The sequence below is a fragment of the Marmota monax genome, unplaced genomic scaffold (genome assembly GCF_021218885.2).
Source record: "Marmota monax isolate L192 unplaced genomic scaffold, Marmota_monax_Labrador192_F-V1.1 WCK01_AAM20220418_F8-fsc00002, whole genome shotgun sequence".
Classification (NCBI taxonomy): domain Eukaryota; kingdom Metazoa; phylum Chordata; class Mammalia; order Rodentia; family Sciuridae; genus Marmota; species Marmota monax.
The window spans coordinates 29723926-29740882 of record NW_026693571.1 but is presented as its reverse complement, the minus strand read 5'-3'; the positions used below and the strand labels follow the sequence as shown (position 1 = coordinate 29740882).

The following is a 16957-nucleotide window of genomic DNA, read 5'->3' as shown; positions in this document are numbered from 1 at the left end:
TAGTCATATAGGGTTTGGCTGGAGGAAGTAGAGGGGGTTGCCTTTGGGGATTATATTCTGTTTTGGGGTTTAGCCATGGTGTTCTGTCTCACCTTGAACCCCTAGTGATAGAGTCAGCCATCTATGAACTGAGACCTCTGAAATAGTGAGCTAAAATAGACTTTTCCTCTGCTAAGTTGTTCTTGTTAATATTTTGGTCACAGCAATGCAAAAGGTGCCAAAATACATGATATGGAGTCATAATACACTGGAATAGCACACACATAGGAAGGAAAAATATTCTCTCCAAATTTGCAAATCATATTCATGAGGTCACAGTTGCATGATAAGGAGTATTTACTTTTTGAGAAGCAAAAATGTATATCTTTATTCATGTGTTTATTATTCATATATATGCACATAAACATAACTTATTAAAAATGAATTTAGAATTATAAGGAATATAAAAGAAAGTTACATCAGTATTTTAAAATGCTTCTGTACTTGAGAAGATATAATAACAAAAAACGGGTAGATCTATTTATTCATTTAATCTATGAACAAACATATTTTTTTTACTCATATACCATGGCCATGTGAATTTTAAATATGACTCTCAGGAGAGGATTCCTTGATAAGGTTCCTTATAGCTAATCTTATTTTGGGTGTTTATAGTACTTGTGTAGGAACACATACATAGCATGAACAATTTTAGTATTCCATATTGTAGTGTACACAAAAATTTATCTGGATATATATATATATATATATATATATACCCACAACAATGAAAAAAAAATAAGTACTTATAAAAATAACAGAATGTCCTTAATATAAATAATCAATACATATATTTACAGAGCTTTTATTTTTTTCATTTTCTGAATTTGATACCCAAATTTGTATATTAAAATTTCTATGGTTAAAAAAAAATGAATCAATATAGGATTTGATATCCTCTAACTTAATCTAAATTTTCCCATTCATTGAGACCCCATGAATATAATGAAAAAAATCAACATTCATAAAGCATATAATATAATCTGACTTCCCACAAATTATTCACATGCCACTTTCCTTCATTTTATTAAAATAATAATCATCTTAAAAACAGAAGTTAGGGGAAGTTATTTCATGTTGTTTATTCTTGAAATTTTGCTTTTATCACCTTCACTGTAATTACAAACAAGTATTTATGAGTATACAATATGTTGTTTTATTTTTCTTTTCAGATACAAAGATTCACAGAGCAACAGTCAATATCACAGATTTAATATTTTCCTTCTAACACAAGTTTCACATATGTATAAGTTTCACTGTATTTTCAAAACATAATTCTACTTGAAAAAATTGCTACATAAAACTGCAAAGGAATGTTTTAGATACTTGCCTGAAATCCAAGGAGCTTTTCACTAGGCTTAATGTGCCTTTGAAATTCACATTCTATGGGTTGTATCACTTTGATTCCATCTTCATAAAAAACATAGAACATGTTCCCAATTCCCAGACCTTAAGAACAAAAACACATTCAAAAGTTCAAAATAAAATTATCAGAAACCTTTACAACAAAAATTCAGTGTCCCTCATATTTCTAACAGGAGATCAATTCGTCAAGTTGTGTAACATTAATAAAGCAAACCACATAGGACTTTCACTGTATGCTAGAACCACTTTGTGATATTATGCAGACATTCTGCTTTATTCTTCCTGTTCTGCAATTCAGTGATCTTTTTAAATATAATTCAATAAATGATTCATGCATTTTAAAAGAACTATAAATGGAATTATAAACTCTTTGACACATACATTCTGTTGGATACCGACCTCGCTTAATGTAGGTGTTGATTAGGGGGTAAAAATAATCACTGAAGAATCAGTGTTATTCTCTTATTTTTATTAGAGTTCACTGGGGTAAATTAAACCTCATTCTTTGTGTGAGTTTAATTCACATAAAGATTTTTAGGGACAAAATACCAAGTGTATTTGATTTCAGAGAATATATATTTTCCAATCTATTTTTGTCAAAATAATCCTATATAGGTATTCACATATTAGTTTTATACTGGCAATTTTGAGGTTCTATTTCTGTAATTAGAATGAATTAATATTAAGCCCTAGAAGAATCTCAGTGTAATGATTTAAATCATATTTTTAATTTTGTCCCCACTGTATAACTGGCTGTGTGGCATCACAGAATTTATCCACACCTAGTGGGGGAAGGGGGCTACAAGGTTGACACCTGCAGTGTAGTTGGGATTAACCAAGGACTGAGCCTAGAGAGCTTCCACATATTCATGCACACCTGTTCTATTGTTTTCTCTGCTTTGGCTCTGTTTCCATGTGCTCAGCTCTGAGCCCATGTAGTCTTCCTTTTCTGATCCTAGACTGCATAGCTTCTTTCTCCAGTTGTACTGATTAGTTCAATCAAATTTATTCAGCCTAATTATATCTTACATAATTTCATGATAGTACATGCTCTTTGAAAGATTGAGGATAATATTGAAATCTTATAACTTGGAAAGACAAGCAATTGTTGCTTAAAATGCTTAAATGTTAAAGAGATCTATAGGGAGAAAGATAATTTATTTAAATACAAATAAATTCCTTCTGCATAATTTTTTTTTTCAGCTGAGACCACATATAAGACTACCACTAAGTTTACCTCAGGCATAAATCCATGGAGCATCACAATAAAAGCTTATTGATTTGTGCAAATATTTGTTTATTGAACTTAAGTCATATTTAATCTTCTAAATAGGCTCATAGTAAATAAAAAAGTCACAGATTTCTTCCATCTAGCCATGTGTATCTATTCTTACGATTCAGAGAAAAATGTACTCAAACTTAATTGTAGCATATTCAGATTCATAAAGTGTGTATACATTTTTGTATAGAATATGACATTATTTTGATCTAGTAATATATATGCATTTTAAATAGCTTCAGATTGTTTGACACATTTTATTGTTTTATAAATAATTCACAGTACTCGTATTTCAATAATGCAGTCTTTATCAGTTAATTATGCTTTATGTTTCCAGAGAGCACTGCATTAAGATAGAATATTCCTGAACAGTAGCAGAAGTGGCAAGAACTAAATTCAAGTCATATTATTTATAAAATAAAACTTAGTACTTATCAGCTGTAATTTGTAAGTATAGTTGTGCATAAAGAAATGTAAATTCCATTCCTAAAGGATAAAACATAACAAATACTATCAGTGTTTATGTCAAAAATTTTGATTTGTATCAGCAAAACCTGCATTTAAACATTAACATTAGATTGATATGTCCTATATATCAATAACTATCAATTTAACATTACTGGGCCCTGAGTTTTCTGGTTGAAACTTATGAAGATAAGAAAGTTGTTACATGGTGTCTGATTTTCAACTGTGCCAGTTACCTACTATGGTTGATATTTATCACAAAGCTCTTCCTAGTTTTGAATGAACATAACTGCCTTCTAATAGATCTTATAAAATTCTTCCCTACAATCATGAATTTGAGTATGTTTGAAATTAAGAATTATGGAGTCCAGATTGCTTGCAAAGTTTCTGGATATATTTCCCTCCAGCCCTCTGGATACTTTTAGCATATTATTTACTTTTATTACAATTTGTGCACAACAGAATCATTGGGATTCCACTGTGATTCATTGCACCAATGAAATTTCTGAGTTATATTTTCCTTTAAAAACCACTTAATCCACTCAAATCATTCTTTTATATCTCAAAGTCCACTCCTTGCTTTTAAATGTATGAAATACATATAAGCATTTTTATAAAGTATAAAATAGAGATTACAAATAGAAGATGAAATATAAATACATTATGCAAGGCTGAGTTCTTGTTTTTTTATTTGATTGTTTTAGTGGAAATATAACTCCTTAGTGTTTATTAAAAAATAATGACAGCAAATACTATATATTGGTTATAATAATACAATAAATACCAATGTATTAATCATACCACTTGTGACATGATGTTTTATCTATGCTTTTAGAGCTTTCTGTGAATTTCTCCCCTCCTCACACAAGAGAGGCACTATTAGGCCATTTGTTTTTCCTAAAGCTTACTTTGTTCCTCAAAAGTATTATTTAGATTTTTAGCAGCAGAGTTTATTATCTGAACATAGGAATAAGATGTGCTTCTTTTTAAATTTGCTGCTACAACATTGAAGCCAGATTTAAAGTTAGGTAGTCAGTGTAGTTAGGTAAATTGGGTCTAATACCGAGTGAAATCTAAAATGGAGGCCATGCTGGCAATGATTCAGGGAAACGCAGGACAACTCAAGGAATGTTAATGAGGTCCGAAAAGGCCCTAGGCCAAAGTCCACCTCAAAGAAATGTTAATGAACAGCCCCCAGCAAAAAGGTGCTGACTCAGAAGTCCTTCCTGACCAGATTACTTCTTTGGCCCACCTGTGTCCCACCCCTAGGTCCTTCCCACCTACATTCCATCACTGAAAGAACTATAAAAAGGGGAGACAACATCCCTTCCACGGATTCCACCTCTTGGGTCCCCATCTTCCTCCAGGAGAAGTCTTTTCTGCTGTCCTTTAATAAACTTCTAATTTCTACTCTGACCTTGCCTCGGCATGCTTCTTTGGTGTTATTCTTCAACATTGGGGAAGCAAGAACTTGTCACCGGTCAACAGCGGTAACAACATTATCATTTTGTAAATTTGTTAAAAATATACTCAGGAGAGAGTAATGTAAAATACCTGAGAGAGATGTTAGAAGTTAAAGGATCATGTGAATTTTCATTTGTGCATTCATTAGTTTCATGTGTAAACATTACAATAATGTATTTGTGTATATTCATATTAACTACTTGGTTTCCATATCTTTTATGAAGGGAAAGGATAAGAGAATGTGGCAAAGAAGATAAATTTCCTTCTTCTCATTCAGACAGATCAGAGGCAAATCACAGAATAAGTACTTAACTTTTTTTTTTTTTTAACATGGGAGTGTTAATTAGTCTGTATGATCATTTGCTTGGTAAATTTCAGTTTTCCATGCTAAATTTCCATTTTCTGTGATATCTTATTTTAAGCCCTGTTTTCCCAGTATCCATGATCTGTTAAAAATTTTTTAAAAAATATTTTTATTTGATTTGTTTATGTGGTGTTGAGGATCAAACTCAGTGCCCCCTGCATGCGAGATAAGCACTCAACCACTGAGCCACAATCCCAGCCCGATCTGTTAAAATTTATGTTGTTTTTCTGGTAAAACATTTTCTAGATTTGATTCCTTCAGGAGGTCTGTCAAGTCAAAACTATATTCATAATAATACCAAAAATCATTTGCATTTTTTCTCTAATTCTCTAACAAATGCAGAAAGAAACACAGAATCTAGCATCTTCCATTAAAATTTTTTGAAAATTTGGAAAATGTAAAACAATGGGAATTTGCTATTTTTTTGAAAATGTGTATTTTAAAATATAAAGTATGATCTATGGTGACATGTAATTGTTTTATTATGGTTTTATTTTATACTTTTTTTTTTTTTTTTTTTTTTTGGTGCTGAGGATCAATCCCTGGCCCTTGGCACATGCTAAGCATATGTTTGGTCATAGAGTTACACCTCTCAGATACTATGCATGTTCTTAAAATTTTACCAATTTTTAAAAATTCTTGCTTTAATTTCTAATATCTTAATACTGATAGAGATAGCCAACAAACAAAACCTCTTCAGTTCTCAATAATATTTAAAGTTTTTAAGGAGTCCTGGATCTCAAGTATATGATGTCAATTTAAACTAAAACTCTCTCTCCTTTAATTAGTTTTGTTGCAGTAAATTAAAAACATTAACAAATTTAGTGAAATCTTCTGTCATTCTAGTTCCACAAGATTGGGAATACATGACGGCTGTTTTTTGTTTTTCACCCTAGCGAAGACAGACACATATACTTTGTCTTTTCCAGGTCGATTGTTAATGTAATGGAATATAGAGGCTCTAGAAAGTAATCCATAATTTATTTGTTGCTCGTGAGCTTTCTTTTTGCTTTTATTTTTCTATACAGAGAAGAGACATAAGCAAGAATTATTTGAAGTCTTATAAGAAAGAAATATTTCCCAGAGGATTTTCTAATCAATATTGCACCTTTAAATGCATGAATTGGACTGAGGGGAAAAAAAAAATGGATGTAATGTGTTAGGTGCAGGACAGGCTGAGTAAGCTGTCTGCAGGTCATGCCAAACCAAGTTAGCTGCAGGATGACCTGGCTTCTCTAACCCTCCGTCTGGTTCTTTATCACCTGTTTGCTTCAAGCCCAAATGTCCAAGCCCCCGCTCAAGGCTAAACACTCAATTCGCCACTCCAGGCCTAACACTTAACCCCCTTGTGTGCCAACAAGGCAGCTTGCAGACCCAGAGACCCCATTAGATTTGGGCTATAAAAACTCCCTCCTGCTGGGCCTCTCTCTCTTGCTTTCTCTGTCTCTCTCTTGCACGCGCTTTCTCTCTCTCTCTTTTCTTTCTCTCTTTTCTCCTCTGTTGCACTGCTGCAATAAAGATCTCTTGGTTGCTCTGAGTGTTGTGGTCACTTTTCTTTCATAATGCACATTCCTATCTCAATCCTTTGGAAATTGGAATCTGTTCAAAAACAATGGTATATTGTGGTAAGATAATTGCACCTTTTATTATACATAGCATACAGACCATATAATGATAATGATTATACAATGATAAAATTTGGTTTCTTTCTGACTGGTAGATGCATATATTATTTACCCATAGAAGAGAGTTTATGGTGACATTTTTCTTCCTCTGAATTAAATTGTCATTGCTTTAGCAATTATATAACTGTCAATAGCAAGTGACAATTCTATGATGTTGTGATTTGGGAATCAAAGGTATTTTACTAGTTTTCATGTTGCACAAAATCTTTCCTTGATGCTATTATCATTTGACTTTCCTGTCACCCTTAACATATATGCTTTATTGCAATTGAAAAGAAGGGGCTGGGGTTGTGGCTCAGTGGTCCTAGCACATATGAGGCACTGGATTCGATCCTCAGCACCACTTAAAAGTAAATAAATAAAATAAAGCTTAAAAAAAAGAATGCTTTACCTTTTTTTTTTAAAAAAAAAAAGAAATACTGAAGAAATTCCAATTTTAAACTTAAGGAGTAACAAGAATAGATGGACAACATTGCATTATCACCTTAAATAACTCAGCAGAGATAGATTTTTAGTGCATAAATGTTCCTATTGTTTGTACCTTATCTTTGAAGCTATAACATCTTCATATACACAATAAAATTATATCAATGAACTTCAAAAAGGTCTTTATGGTATGCTCAACTGAAATAAAACTTGCTTATGGATGGAGCCCTGTGTTTTATCCCCAATAAACACATATACTCATGACTTGCTTACTCTTTCATCCTTACTACAAAGTTTCTTGGAAAGAATTGTGCCATCCTTTTTTACAGGCACTAGTAATCCAGGAAGTGGGTTTTCTGAGTATTAGGTAAATTGGGTTAAACAATATTACCTAAAACCAATCTTTAAGTAAGTATATAAGATAAGACTTTCAGTGAATAAAATGTTTTAAATTCCTTTAATCCAGTGCTTATGCTATACACAGCATTTATTATTCTTAGACTTAATAATACACATCCAAACTACTTGCTTATTAAATAAATATTAGGAAATATTTTGTTAAATTATATTTATTCTATTTGATTATAATAAATATATTATTGAATAAAATCAATAATTTGCATTTTAAAAATCTACTGAAATGACTGGCAGAAGAATGATTTGAGCTTTAATCCAGTAGATTTAACATTTCTTGGGAGCCAATATTGTCTTATATATGCTTAAATTTCCAAAGTTTTTAGAGAACATTTAATGGATAGTTTAAAATATTTGTTCACAAATGAGTGAGATATTTCTTCTCTTAACATTGCCTTTCAACATTCTTATAAGCTATAATGATGAGTAGAAAAGAACTGAAACCAGAACACAGAGAAATAGAGGACATTATTCCAACTTGAAGTGGTAGATAATGCATTCTAAAATCGGGAAATTTTTTTTAGATTACTCTTAGTTAAGCTAGAATCCAAGGCTTATGTTAAAAAAAATCTATCATATAATTATTAGCCTAAGATTATATAGCTTTAACACCAATGCATAAAATGAAATTATGCAAAGTATTGTCATTTTCACTATTATTGACCTTAAAGTGTCTGAAATTCTTCAGTTGATGTTCTCTGGGATACATGATTGCAGCATAATAAAGATGCAAACATAACCAAATCAAACAATTCTAGAATGATAATAAAATTGAATCTCAGAAAAATAGAATAATAACAAATAATATAATATATATAAATATTATGCAAAATACAAATATTAGATATTATTCGAATTTTCAAAAATGGTGATAGAAATTTACTTTTTAATATACACTGTGAAGATTCAATGATTCTTCAAACTCATCTGTCTCTCTGGTTACCATTATATGTAATTGTGATTACATTTAATCATTATTCTAACTGCAATGCCTTTCCAATAATTGTGGCAGAGTAAAGAATAATTTACATATGTCTATGAATCAAAATAAAAAATGTAGTTTTCTGGGATCTATTTTTTAAAATCTTGTTTAAGGAACAATAATATATTATGACAATGATCACACATAAAATTTTTTAAAAAGTTAAATTTTCCCAGGGTTATTTCTTATGTTTCTTGAAATTATCTGAAAAGTATCTAAATAGATATTTTTCCCAAGCATTTATTGTGTCAAAGAAAATCATTAAGAGTGAGAGCATGATCAATTGATGGAGACTAATTACTGAGAATTTATATCTCCCAAACATACTAGAAAAAATGTTTCAATAAATTGGTTTCATACAATAAATTTCAGTGTGTTTTTACTCAATCTGAAGGCCTTGTTTACTTTTGAGAGTGGCTTGAAGAATATTACTAAATTGTTATTATGCACTAAGATTATTATAAAGTAATAATGTTCATAACATTTGTGATGCAAATTCAAAATGTAATGACAATATTTGTTTCCAATACCTTAAGTTGATTCACCTATCACAGATTTGTAAGGAGAGTACCAATTGTATTTCAAGCATTGTGGTAGAGGATCTGGCTTAGGCTAAATTATTCATCCAGTTTTTCCCAACAATAAGCCATTAGAGCCATATCTGAGGGACTCAACCACAGACTCCGTAGATGTTATATCTTCTATTACAATGATGAAATGGAATGAATTTTTTAAATGCCCAGAGAAATATTTATTTGATCTCAAGAAGGAAGACAATTTATAGAAATATTTATTTGATCTCAAGAGGGAAAATAGTATATCAAAAGATATGTTGATACAGGTTTCAATAACAAATGAATTGTGAGCACTGAAATGTGAGATATCCAAGTGAAATAGAAGGATACCATGGAGTTACACTAGAACCTCTTTATTAAGTCAGTTTTAAAGGAATTTCAACAAAAGACCTAAGGAGCAACAAATATTACGCAGGGAAAATAGGTAGAATAGCTCATCATTGAGAACAGAAGTGGATGGCAACATTCCAGAATTATTTTAGTCTGGTTCTCACAGGAGCAGCAAATTTCATTTCCTTTAGAAGCTATAACTGGGGAAGAGGAAGTGTCTGTAGAGTGGATTGTGAAGACAGTTCATGCTGTTATTTAACAGGAGTGAAATTATGGCTCACAGACATTTATCTCCTAATAATTTAATTGAAGTACATGGACAAACACATTCTTTCAGGATTTTTTACTAACTGGTTAAAAAAAAAAAACAACAATGGTCATTGTAAATGCTTGCGAACACCACTTATTAAGTGCTGACTATGTTTAAGGAACCAACAACTATTCTTATTTTTGAGATAAGAAGATTGTGACTTAAAAAGGCTGCCCATTTTTTCTATGTTCTGCAGTGGCAAAGACATTTGAATTGAGGTCCTGCAAGCTTGCAACCCATTTTCTTATATAATTTATTATATTCCCTTGCTAAGGCAATGAATTTTATAATTATTCTAATTCTCACTTAATCAAGGTTTATTATGCAAGTTATGTTAATTGCAATTGTTGTGGTTCTTTGACTGAAATTTATATTCTTAAAATCATTTCAATATATTATAGTGTAATTTTCTGGCTACATACCAATATTACTCAAGGAGATACAAAGTGAAAAAACATAATGTTAGCAATTTTACACAAGATATTGAAATGTAATTAAATCAAATAATTAAATCAAAGCAAAAATAATATGTTAATTATCAAAATGAATGATAATCACCAAACATAATGAAAATCAAGCAAAATAGTTACAACCATATCATAAATAGTGGAATTTAATACCTTCTTCTCTCCATAATATGTTAGCTACTGCAGCATGTTAAAAAGAAAGAGAAAGAAAAATGAATAAAGATATTTTTGGTCACATGTTATATAAATAAACATTAAAAAGGACAAAGTTTCTAGGATAGAACATATAGGTAATAATAGTGACAGTAAATTTTACAAATTACTTTAAACTAACAAAACAACAATAACAAAAAGCTCCTAGTCCACTATTAATGTTCTCTGTGCATTCCTTTAAATAATCATTTTTTCTTTAGAATAAAGATTTTGCTAATATACAAAGACAGTTTCATGCATTATTGAAAAGAACATAATATTTTATTGAAATGCATTTTAGAACAAGCTTTGATCATTAAAAGTATTTAGTTGACAATTCAGTTGCTGATAGAAAAGTTTGTAATTTTTAAAATGCTAAATAATCATTATATGGAATATTCCTACCTAAATATTCCTGAAGAATAATAATTCTTGTAAATACAGAATTTGGAACACAGAATGTAGCTATAAGTATTCACAAATTTACACCACATCGAATGAAAATATGTCTAAAATATTTTTCTTATTCAATGCAGAGATAATGAGTTATCTCTAGACAAATAGGTTTATTAAATATTATAGCAGGATTATTCAGTAGAGAGTTAAACTATTCAAACAGAAATAAAAAATACTAATTGAAAATATTCTCAAGGAAATGTCATTTTTAAAAAAAAATCAAAATAAAACAAAACCTATACTTTCAAAGTAAAACAATATAAATGAAAAAAAAGGGTCACAGTGGAAAAATTATCCACATCTAATTATTCCCTGAATATTCTGTCCATATTATTTATTTTTAACTAAACACATGATTGTATTCAGCAAAGCCAAGAAGGTTTCCAGTCTAGCACTCCTTAGTTGAGGCTTAAGGTCTAAGTCATGAAGTTTTCAGCACCTGCTGTATTTCCCTTAAAAAATAAATCATTAAATGTGAACATTTTTTGTGCTTTTTTTTCAGTGTTTCCAATTCCTTCATAATATTAATTAAAACATGCATAAATGATGTGCATATTCCTTCAGCATTCTTTGCAGTGTTGTTATTGTTGCATACCATGTGATTGAAAAAAATATGAAAACACTTTTCAAGCTTTCAGTTTTAAGATGAACAAGTTCTGGTGATCACATGGGTGGTGATGAATATATTGATTTCATTTGATCATGGTATTACACGTATATACATGTATCAATCATGTTGTATACTTTGAACATAGGCTAGCTCCGATTGCCAATTAAATATATTGAAATAATAAAATAAAAGACAGATCTTATTCTGAAGGAGAGACTATAGACCTGGGAGGGAACAGAATCATGGAAATAATTACAGATATATATTCTAGTAAATATAAATAGAACAGTCATCCCCAAGGCACAGAAGTTGGGTAGTGCAAGAATGGTTGCACCTTGGCCAGGATGCTCAAGCCAGGAAATGTTATCCAAGCTTTCAGGAGGTTGTGGGGCATAAAGACATACAGATGGTATCTACACACAAGAAACATTATGTGCAAGGCATACCATGAGAGACATCATGACATATTCAGAGAATATCAAGTAATCTTGTATATTAGAGAGTAAAATCAATAGAAGATGAGGCTACAGAATTTGAGCACAATGAAAAGTAATTAAAATTTATTCTATAGTCTCAACAAAAATTGAACGAATATCCGTCTTGTGTTTTTACTTATAGATAAAGGTAAGTAGACAGGTTTCCTGATATTTCTACCCATTTACTTAGTAAGCATTGATTATCTAGCATGTGTTAGGCATTAATAATCAGTGCTAACAATCCATAGATTAGGATGGACCTCCCTTTCGGTGCTGACAGAGCTTATTTCCTAGTTGTGGAGATAAAAGGTATTCAAATCATGACAGAAAAACTGAAAATTTTCCATATTAATGTGTTATAGAAAAGCAGAATACAAAAGCATGAATCATTTTGTTGTATAGGTTAGACATAGATGAAACTGTGGGGAACTTCCTTAATGATAAACTTTAAGATTGAAAGATGAGTGAGAATGTAATAAATGAAGATTGTAAGGATTAGATTTACAGATACAGGAAAAGACATGCACAAAATCCTAGTAGTATGACAAAACACAGTCACTTTAAAATATTAAGGACAGCTGGGAGCCTCGGTACAGGCCTGTATTCCCAGCAGCTCAGGAGGCTGAGGCAAGAGGATTGTGAGTTCAATGCTGGACTCAGCAAAAGTGAGGTGTTAAGCAATTCAGTGAGACCCTGTCTCTAAATAAAATACAAAATAGGGCTTAGTGGTTGACTGTTCCTGAGTTCAATTCCTGGTACCCCCCCTTCCCGACAAAAAATAATAATTAAGAACATTAGGGCTCAGAGAGATTTTTAGTATAGACAATCATTTATAAGAAAATACCAAATATACAGAGCTTGTGATACTAATATCAGATAAGCTAAAAATTAAGGCACTGCACATTAAATTCAAAATTACATAATCTAAAAGCATGTTATTAAAATATATGGTAAAAACTCTAAGGACTAGATATGAAATTGACAAATTACAGCATGACTCCTTATCACATCACTGTTAGTATTTGAACAACAAAGAGAATGAAAGACAAACATTTTATAATTATTAAGATTGAATTATCAGGTTTATAATAAATGTTTATGACACAAAAAGTGTATTCAATTTTTCCTGTAAATTTTTAAGTGTGGCCACAAAGTAAACTACAAAATCAAAGTACCTCTTTATTCTATAGGTATATTCCAATAATCAGTAATTGTTTAGGTAATTTCAGACAATAAGAAAGAAAATACACATGTTAAATTCATTAATAAGTTGAATATTTTAAATAATAAATACAACCACACTTTATATAAAACATAACAAAAAGGAGAACTCAAGATGCTGACCCAAAGGGTTTCAGATAAAGGATAATGCATAGACTCAGTTTGTTTATGAAGCAAAATAGATGGTGGGGGGTGGGGGTGGAGAATGAGAAGGAACAGAAGGAGGATTAGGAGAGAGGGAAGGAGAGAGAAAGAAAGAACTATAGTTATGATTATTTAAAAATAATTCAGAATTTTTTTACTAGTAAGTTTGTTAAATCAGGATATCATAAAAAACTTCAAGGAAATGGAAGTTCCCAAGCACAATATAAAGAAGAAAAGTGAATAAAATTAACCATAGTAAGGATTAAAATATTTTAAAAAATAATTTCCTTATGAAATTCTCTGAAAGTCTCAATTTTTGTCATAAATATTTATTGATTTTTAAAAATCTTATAACTCCAATTACATTTAATATTATTAGAATATAATTCAAGATAAAAACATTGATATTAATTTTTTAAAGTTCACAAAATAGATGCTAATACCTGATAATAGTAGAAGAGGAAAAGGAACTATAAGACAATGTTACAATGACCAAAATTGTAAATAAAATTAAGGCAGAATTTTTCAAGATATTAACAAGTTTCAGAAATGTTTCTGAAATAAAAGAAAATAATTTGGTAGAAACATAATTAAGAAATCAATACAACCTGTCATATTAGAATGGAAAATGAGAATCATCAATATAATTTGAATAAACAAAAATGTCATCTGATAAAGTGTGTTGAATGTTACTAAGTACAATATAGACACTCTTAGTAAACTAATAAGTTGGGACTAGAAGCCTAATTAATTCAATAAAACAATAATAAATAACCAAAATGATAAATGGAGAATCAAAATAATAGATTTGAATAACTACTTAAATTAATTTTAATGAAGTCAACAAATAATTAAAGCAAGAAACAAATATATAATAAGTGTCAATTAGAGGATAACATAACCTAATTTTGACGATAAAATAAGTCGCAGAACATGACAGTCACTAGTATGGCAATATGTAAATCAATGGATGTGTAAAAAAAATAAAATAAAATAAAATACTACCAACAAAAAAAAAAAAAAAAAAGTCACAGAAATTTAAAGTCCTGAAAAGTTAGTAAGATAGGTCAGATAGGTAGCAAGATACAAGATAAATATCCAGTTTTATGATCTTATTTTGTAATAAGAAGATGTATTTTATATTTTTTACAGTGGCTTAAAAATAATACAAAGTATGATGTTCTTTGATGGTCTAGTAAAATTTAAAAAGTATAACAAACCAAGTAAAATATTTACTAAATATATACTAGATAGATAAATTATTCATAAAGAAAAATATTATATAGATAAAATTTATTCAGATCTGATATAATTTAAAAATTGTATGTGTGTGGAACATGAGCCATAGATCAGGGGCAGAGTGCTTACCCACTATGCACAAGTTCTTGGAATTAGGCCCCAGCACCACACAAAAAATTCACACATATTGTTATTGTCTTTTTACAACATATTCTATTTTACTGCACAAAATTTAAAAACAAAGTTGAATTGATTTGTCCTGGCATAATAATGAAGCCTTTTTCTTATATGTCTTCATTATTTTTCTGATTTTCATATAAAGTATATATAACAAGGATATTTCTGATACAATATATACATATAATATTGCATTCTGTTCATTCATTTTAAGATGTCTAATCTAGTGTTCAAACAAAATTTTAATAACTGTTCCACAATATGGATTTCAGCTTTTAAAAATGCCTTATTTCTTAATTATCAATCCAAACCTAGTACCTAGATCAGAGACTACTACAAGTAATAGGGCACAATAAATAGTGTTGACTTCTAACTTATACATGTATGTGTTGTATGTATGAATTTATATGGCTGTGTATTTACTATGATGTTCACTCTTATATTTAGGAATTTCCATTATTATACATTTCCCCAAGAGGTATGAGAAGATTTAAAGTTTTAAACATATGTTCCTAAATTAAATTCCAAAATTTCCCCAAAGCACTACACTAAGAGCCTGTGAAATCATTTATCTTGCCACATTTGAGGTGGACTATTATTGTGTAAGTGTGTGTGTGCATGAAAGTTTGCACAAGCTTAGTAAATAGGAATATAAATTATAATATTTTAAAATTAAATTGATTATAAGGAATATTAAATATGATTGCAAATATTTAAAAATCCACTCATGTCTTAACTCATTATTTCTATAATAGTATTGCTATTTATTTCAAAATTTTAACACTTGCTTAAATATAAAAAGAATGGCTCTTTCATCATATTAACATATACTTCATACAATATAAATACTAATAATAAATGCAGTTTTGGTCATGCTATTCATTAGTTTAAAAACACATATATGTATACATCCTCAAAATCCTTAGTATATCCATATGGAATTTGATGAAATGCCTTTCACCATATACACTCACATATCAAACATCAAGTCTTTATGAATCTCTTACCAGAACTTTTCACCTAGTTTTTCCCCCAAGTCATAGTATTTTATTTATAGTTCGCCTGTCCAGAACCAAGAGTTTGAAATTACTTTCTCTTCACGTTTAGAAGCCTGAGAAACACCTAACTTACTCCTTAATATACAATAAGAATTATCTGTTCTAATCTCTTTTATTCATAATTGGACTATAAAAACTTCAAAGTTATAGACTTCATAATTCAATAATCATTTAGCACATAACTGGAATGTAAAAATTCTTTTTGAAAATAGCATACACCTTCTAATGAAAATATGGTTCAGTGGAACAGATGCCTGATTGCAGTTACTGATCTTTATTATTAATGCTTTTCAATAAAATTCTTTATTTTATATATTAGGACCTTATGATCATATTAAAAGTGATAGACGTACCATTAAATATGCTATCTATATGGAGATACATTTGGAGACTGTATGATATTATATATGTAATAGCAATAAAATAGTCAACCACATAACAGCATGCTACAGTACTGAACAGCTATTTTCCTTGGCTACTCATTTGTAAGGTGCCTGACTTTTCAATTACATGGGCTTTTTGCTTGTCCTTCTCCTTGCCTGAAAGCTTAAGCTTTTTGCCACTGCGAGATATTTTTTGATAAAGTGCATTTATGTAAGCATAACATTTAAGCTAGATGTCTTATTGACTGCTTCCCTGTTGGATTTAAGAAAATGACTTAACTTCAGCAGACAAATGAAAGAGGGCAATGTTAAAAGAAAATGCAGATACAAATTTAATGTATCTGAAAAAATGTATGGTTAGTGTTATGATAGTTGAAACTTTTTTTGACTGCACATATGGAGAATGAAATGAGACATTTAACCATGCTATTTTTAGGCTGGAAACTGTATTAGATATGTCAAGAGTATTGCCTGCCATATGCCTAATTCAAAGCCACTTCTAAATGAACCTGTCACTCTTTTAGCACTGATTGAAGATGATTCTCCCTGTGACTACACAGAGTCTAAATCTAGTGTCTAACAATAGCTACTTAGGCCAAAGTGCCTAGCATACATTAGGGGATATGATCAGAAACTGGTCAGTAAAGTATGGTCTTAATTCCCACAAAGATAATCAGATTCTTTTGGCAGGTAGTTGGAATCAATTATGCTGGAAAAGGTAGAGTAGAAAGAGCAGGAATTGTAAGAATGCACAGCAAAAAGGCACCATGAGGCACAATCAGGGTCATGATAACTTGTGATCATTCAGAGTAAGGCTCACAAAGACATGAAAGAGA

At 30.2% G+C, this 16957-nt stretch overlaps 1 protein-coding gene across 4 annotated transcripts in view; it reads right to left on the bottom strand.

The window, feature by feature from the left end:
* Window positions 1–16957, bottom strand: part of Fstl5 (follistatin like 5) — a 781198-nt gene that overhangs the window by 99527 nt on the left and 664714 nt on the right. For 2 of the 4 annotated variants that reach the window (XM_058583868.1, XM_058583869.1), the window contains exons 11-12: window positions 10319–10345; window positions 1370–1488 (exon numbers count right to left, since the gene is read on the bottom strand). In XM_058583868.1, coding sequence (XP_058439851.1) covers window positions 1370–1488; window positions 10319–10345 — 146 coding nt within the window. The remainder of the gene's footprint in view (window positions 1–1369; window positions 1489–10318; window positions 10346–16957) is intronic. The other 2 variants (XM_058583870.1, XM_058583871.1) reach the window with 1 other exon arrangement.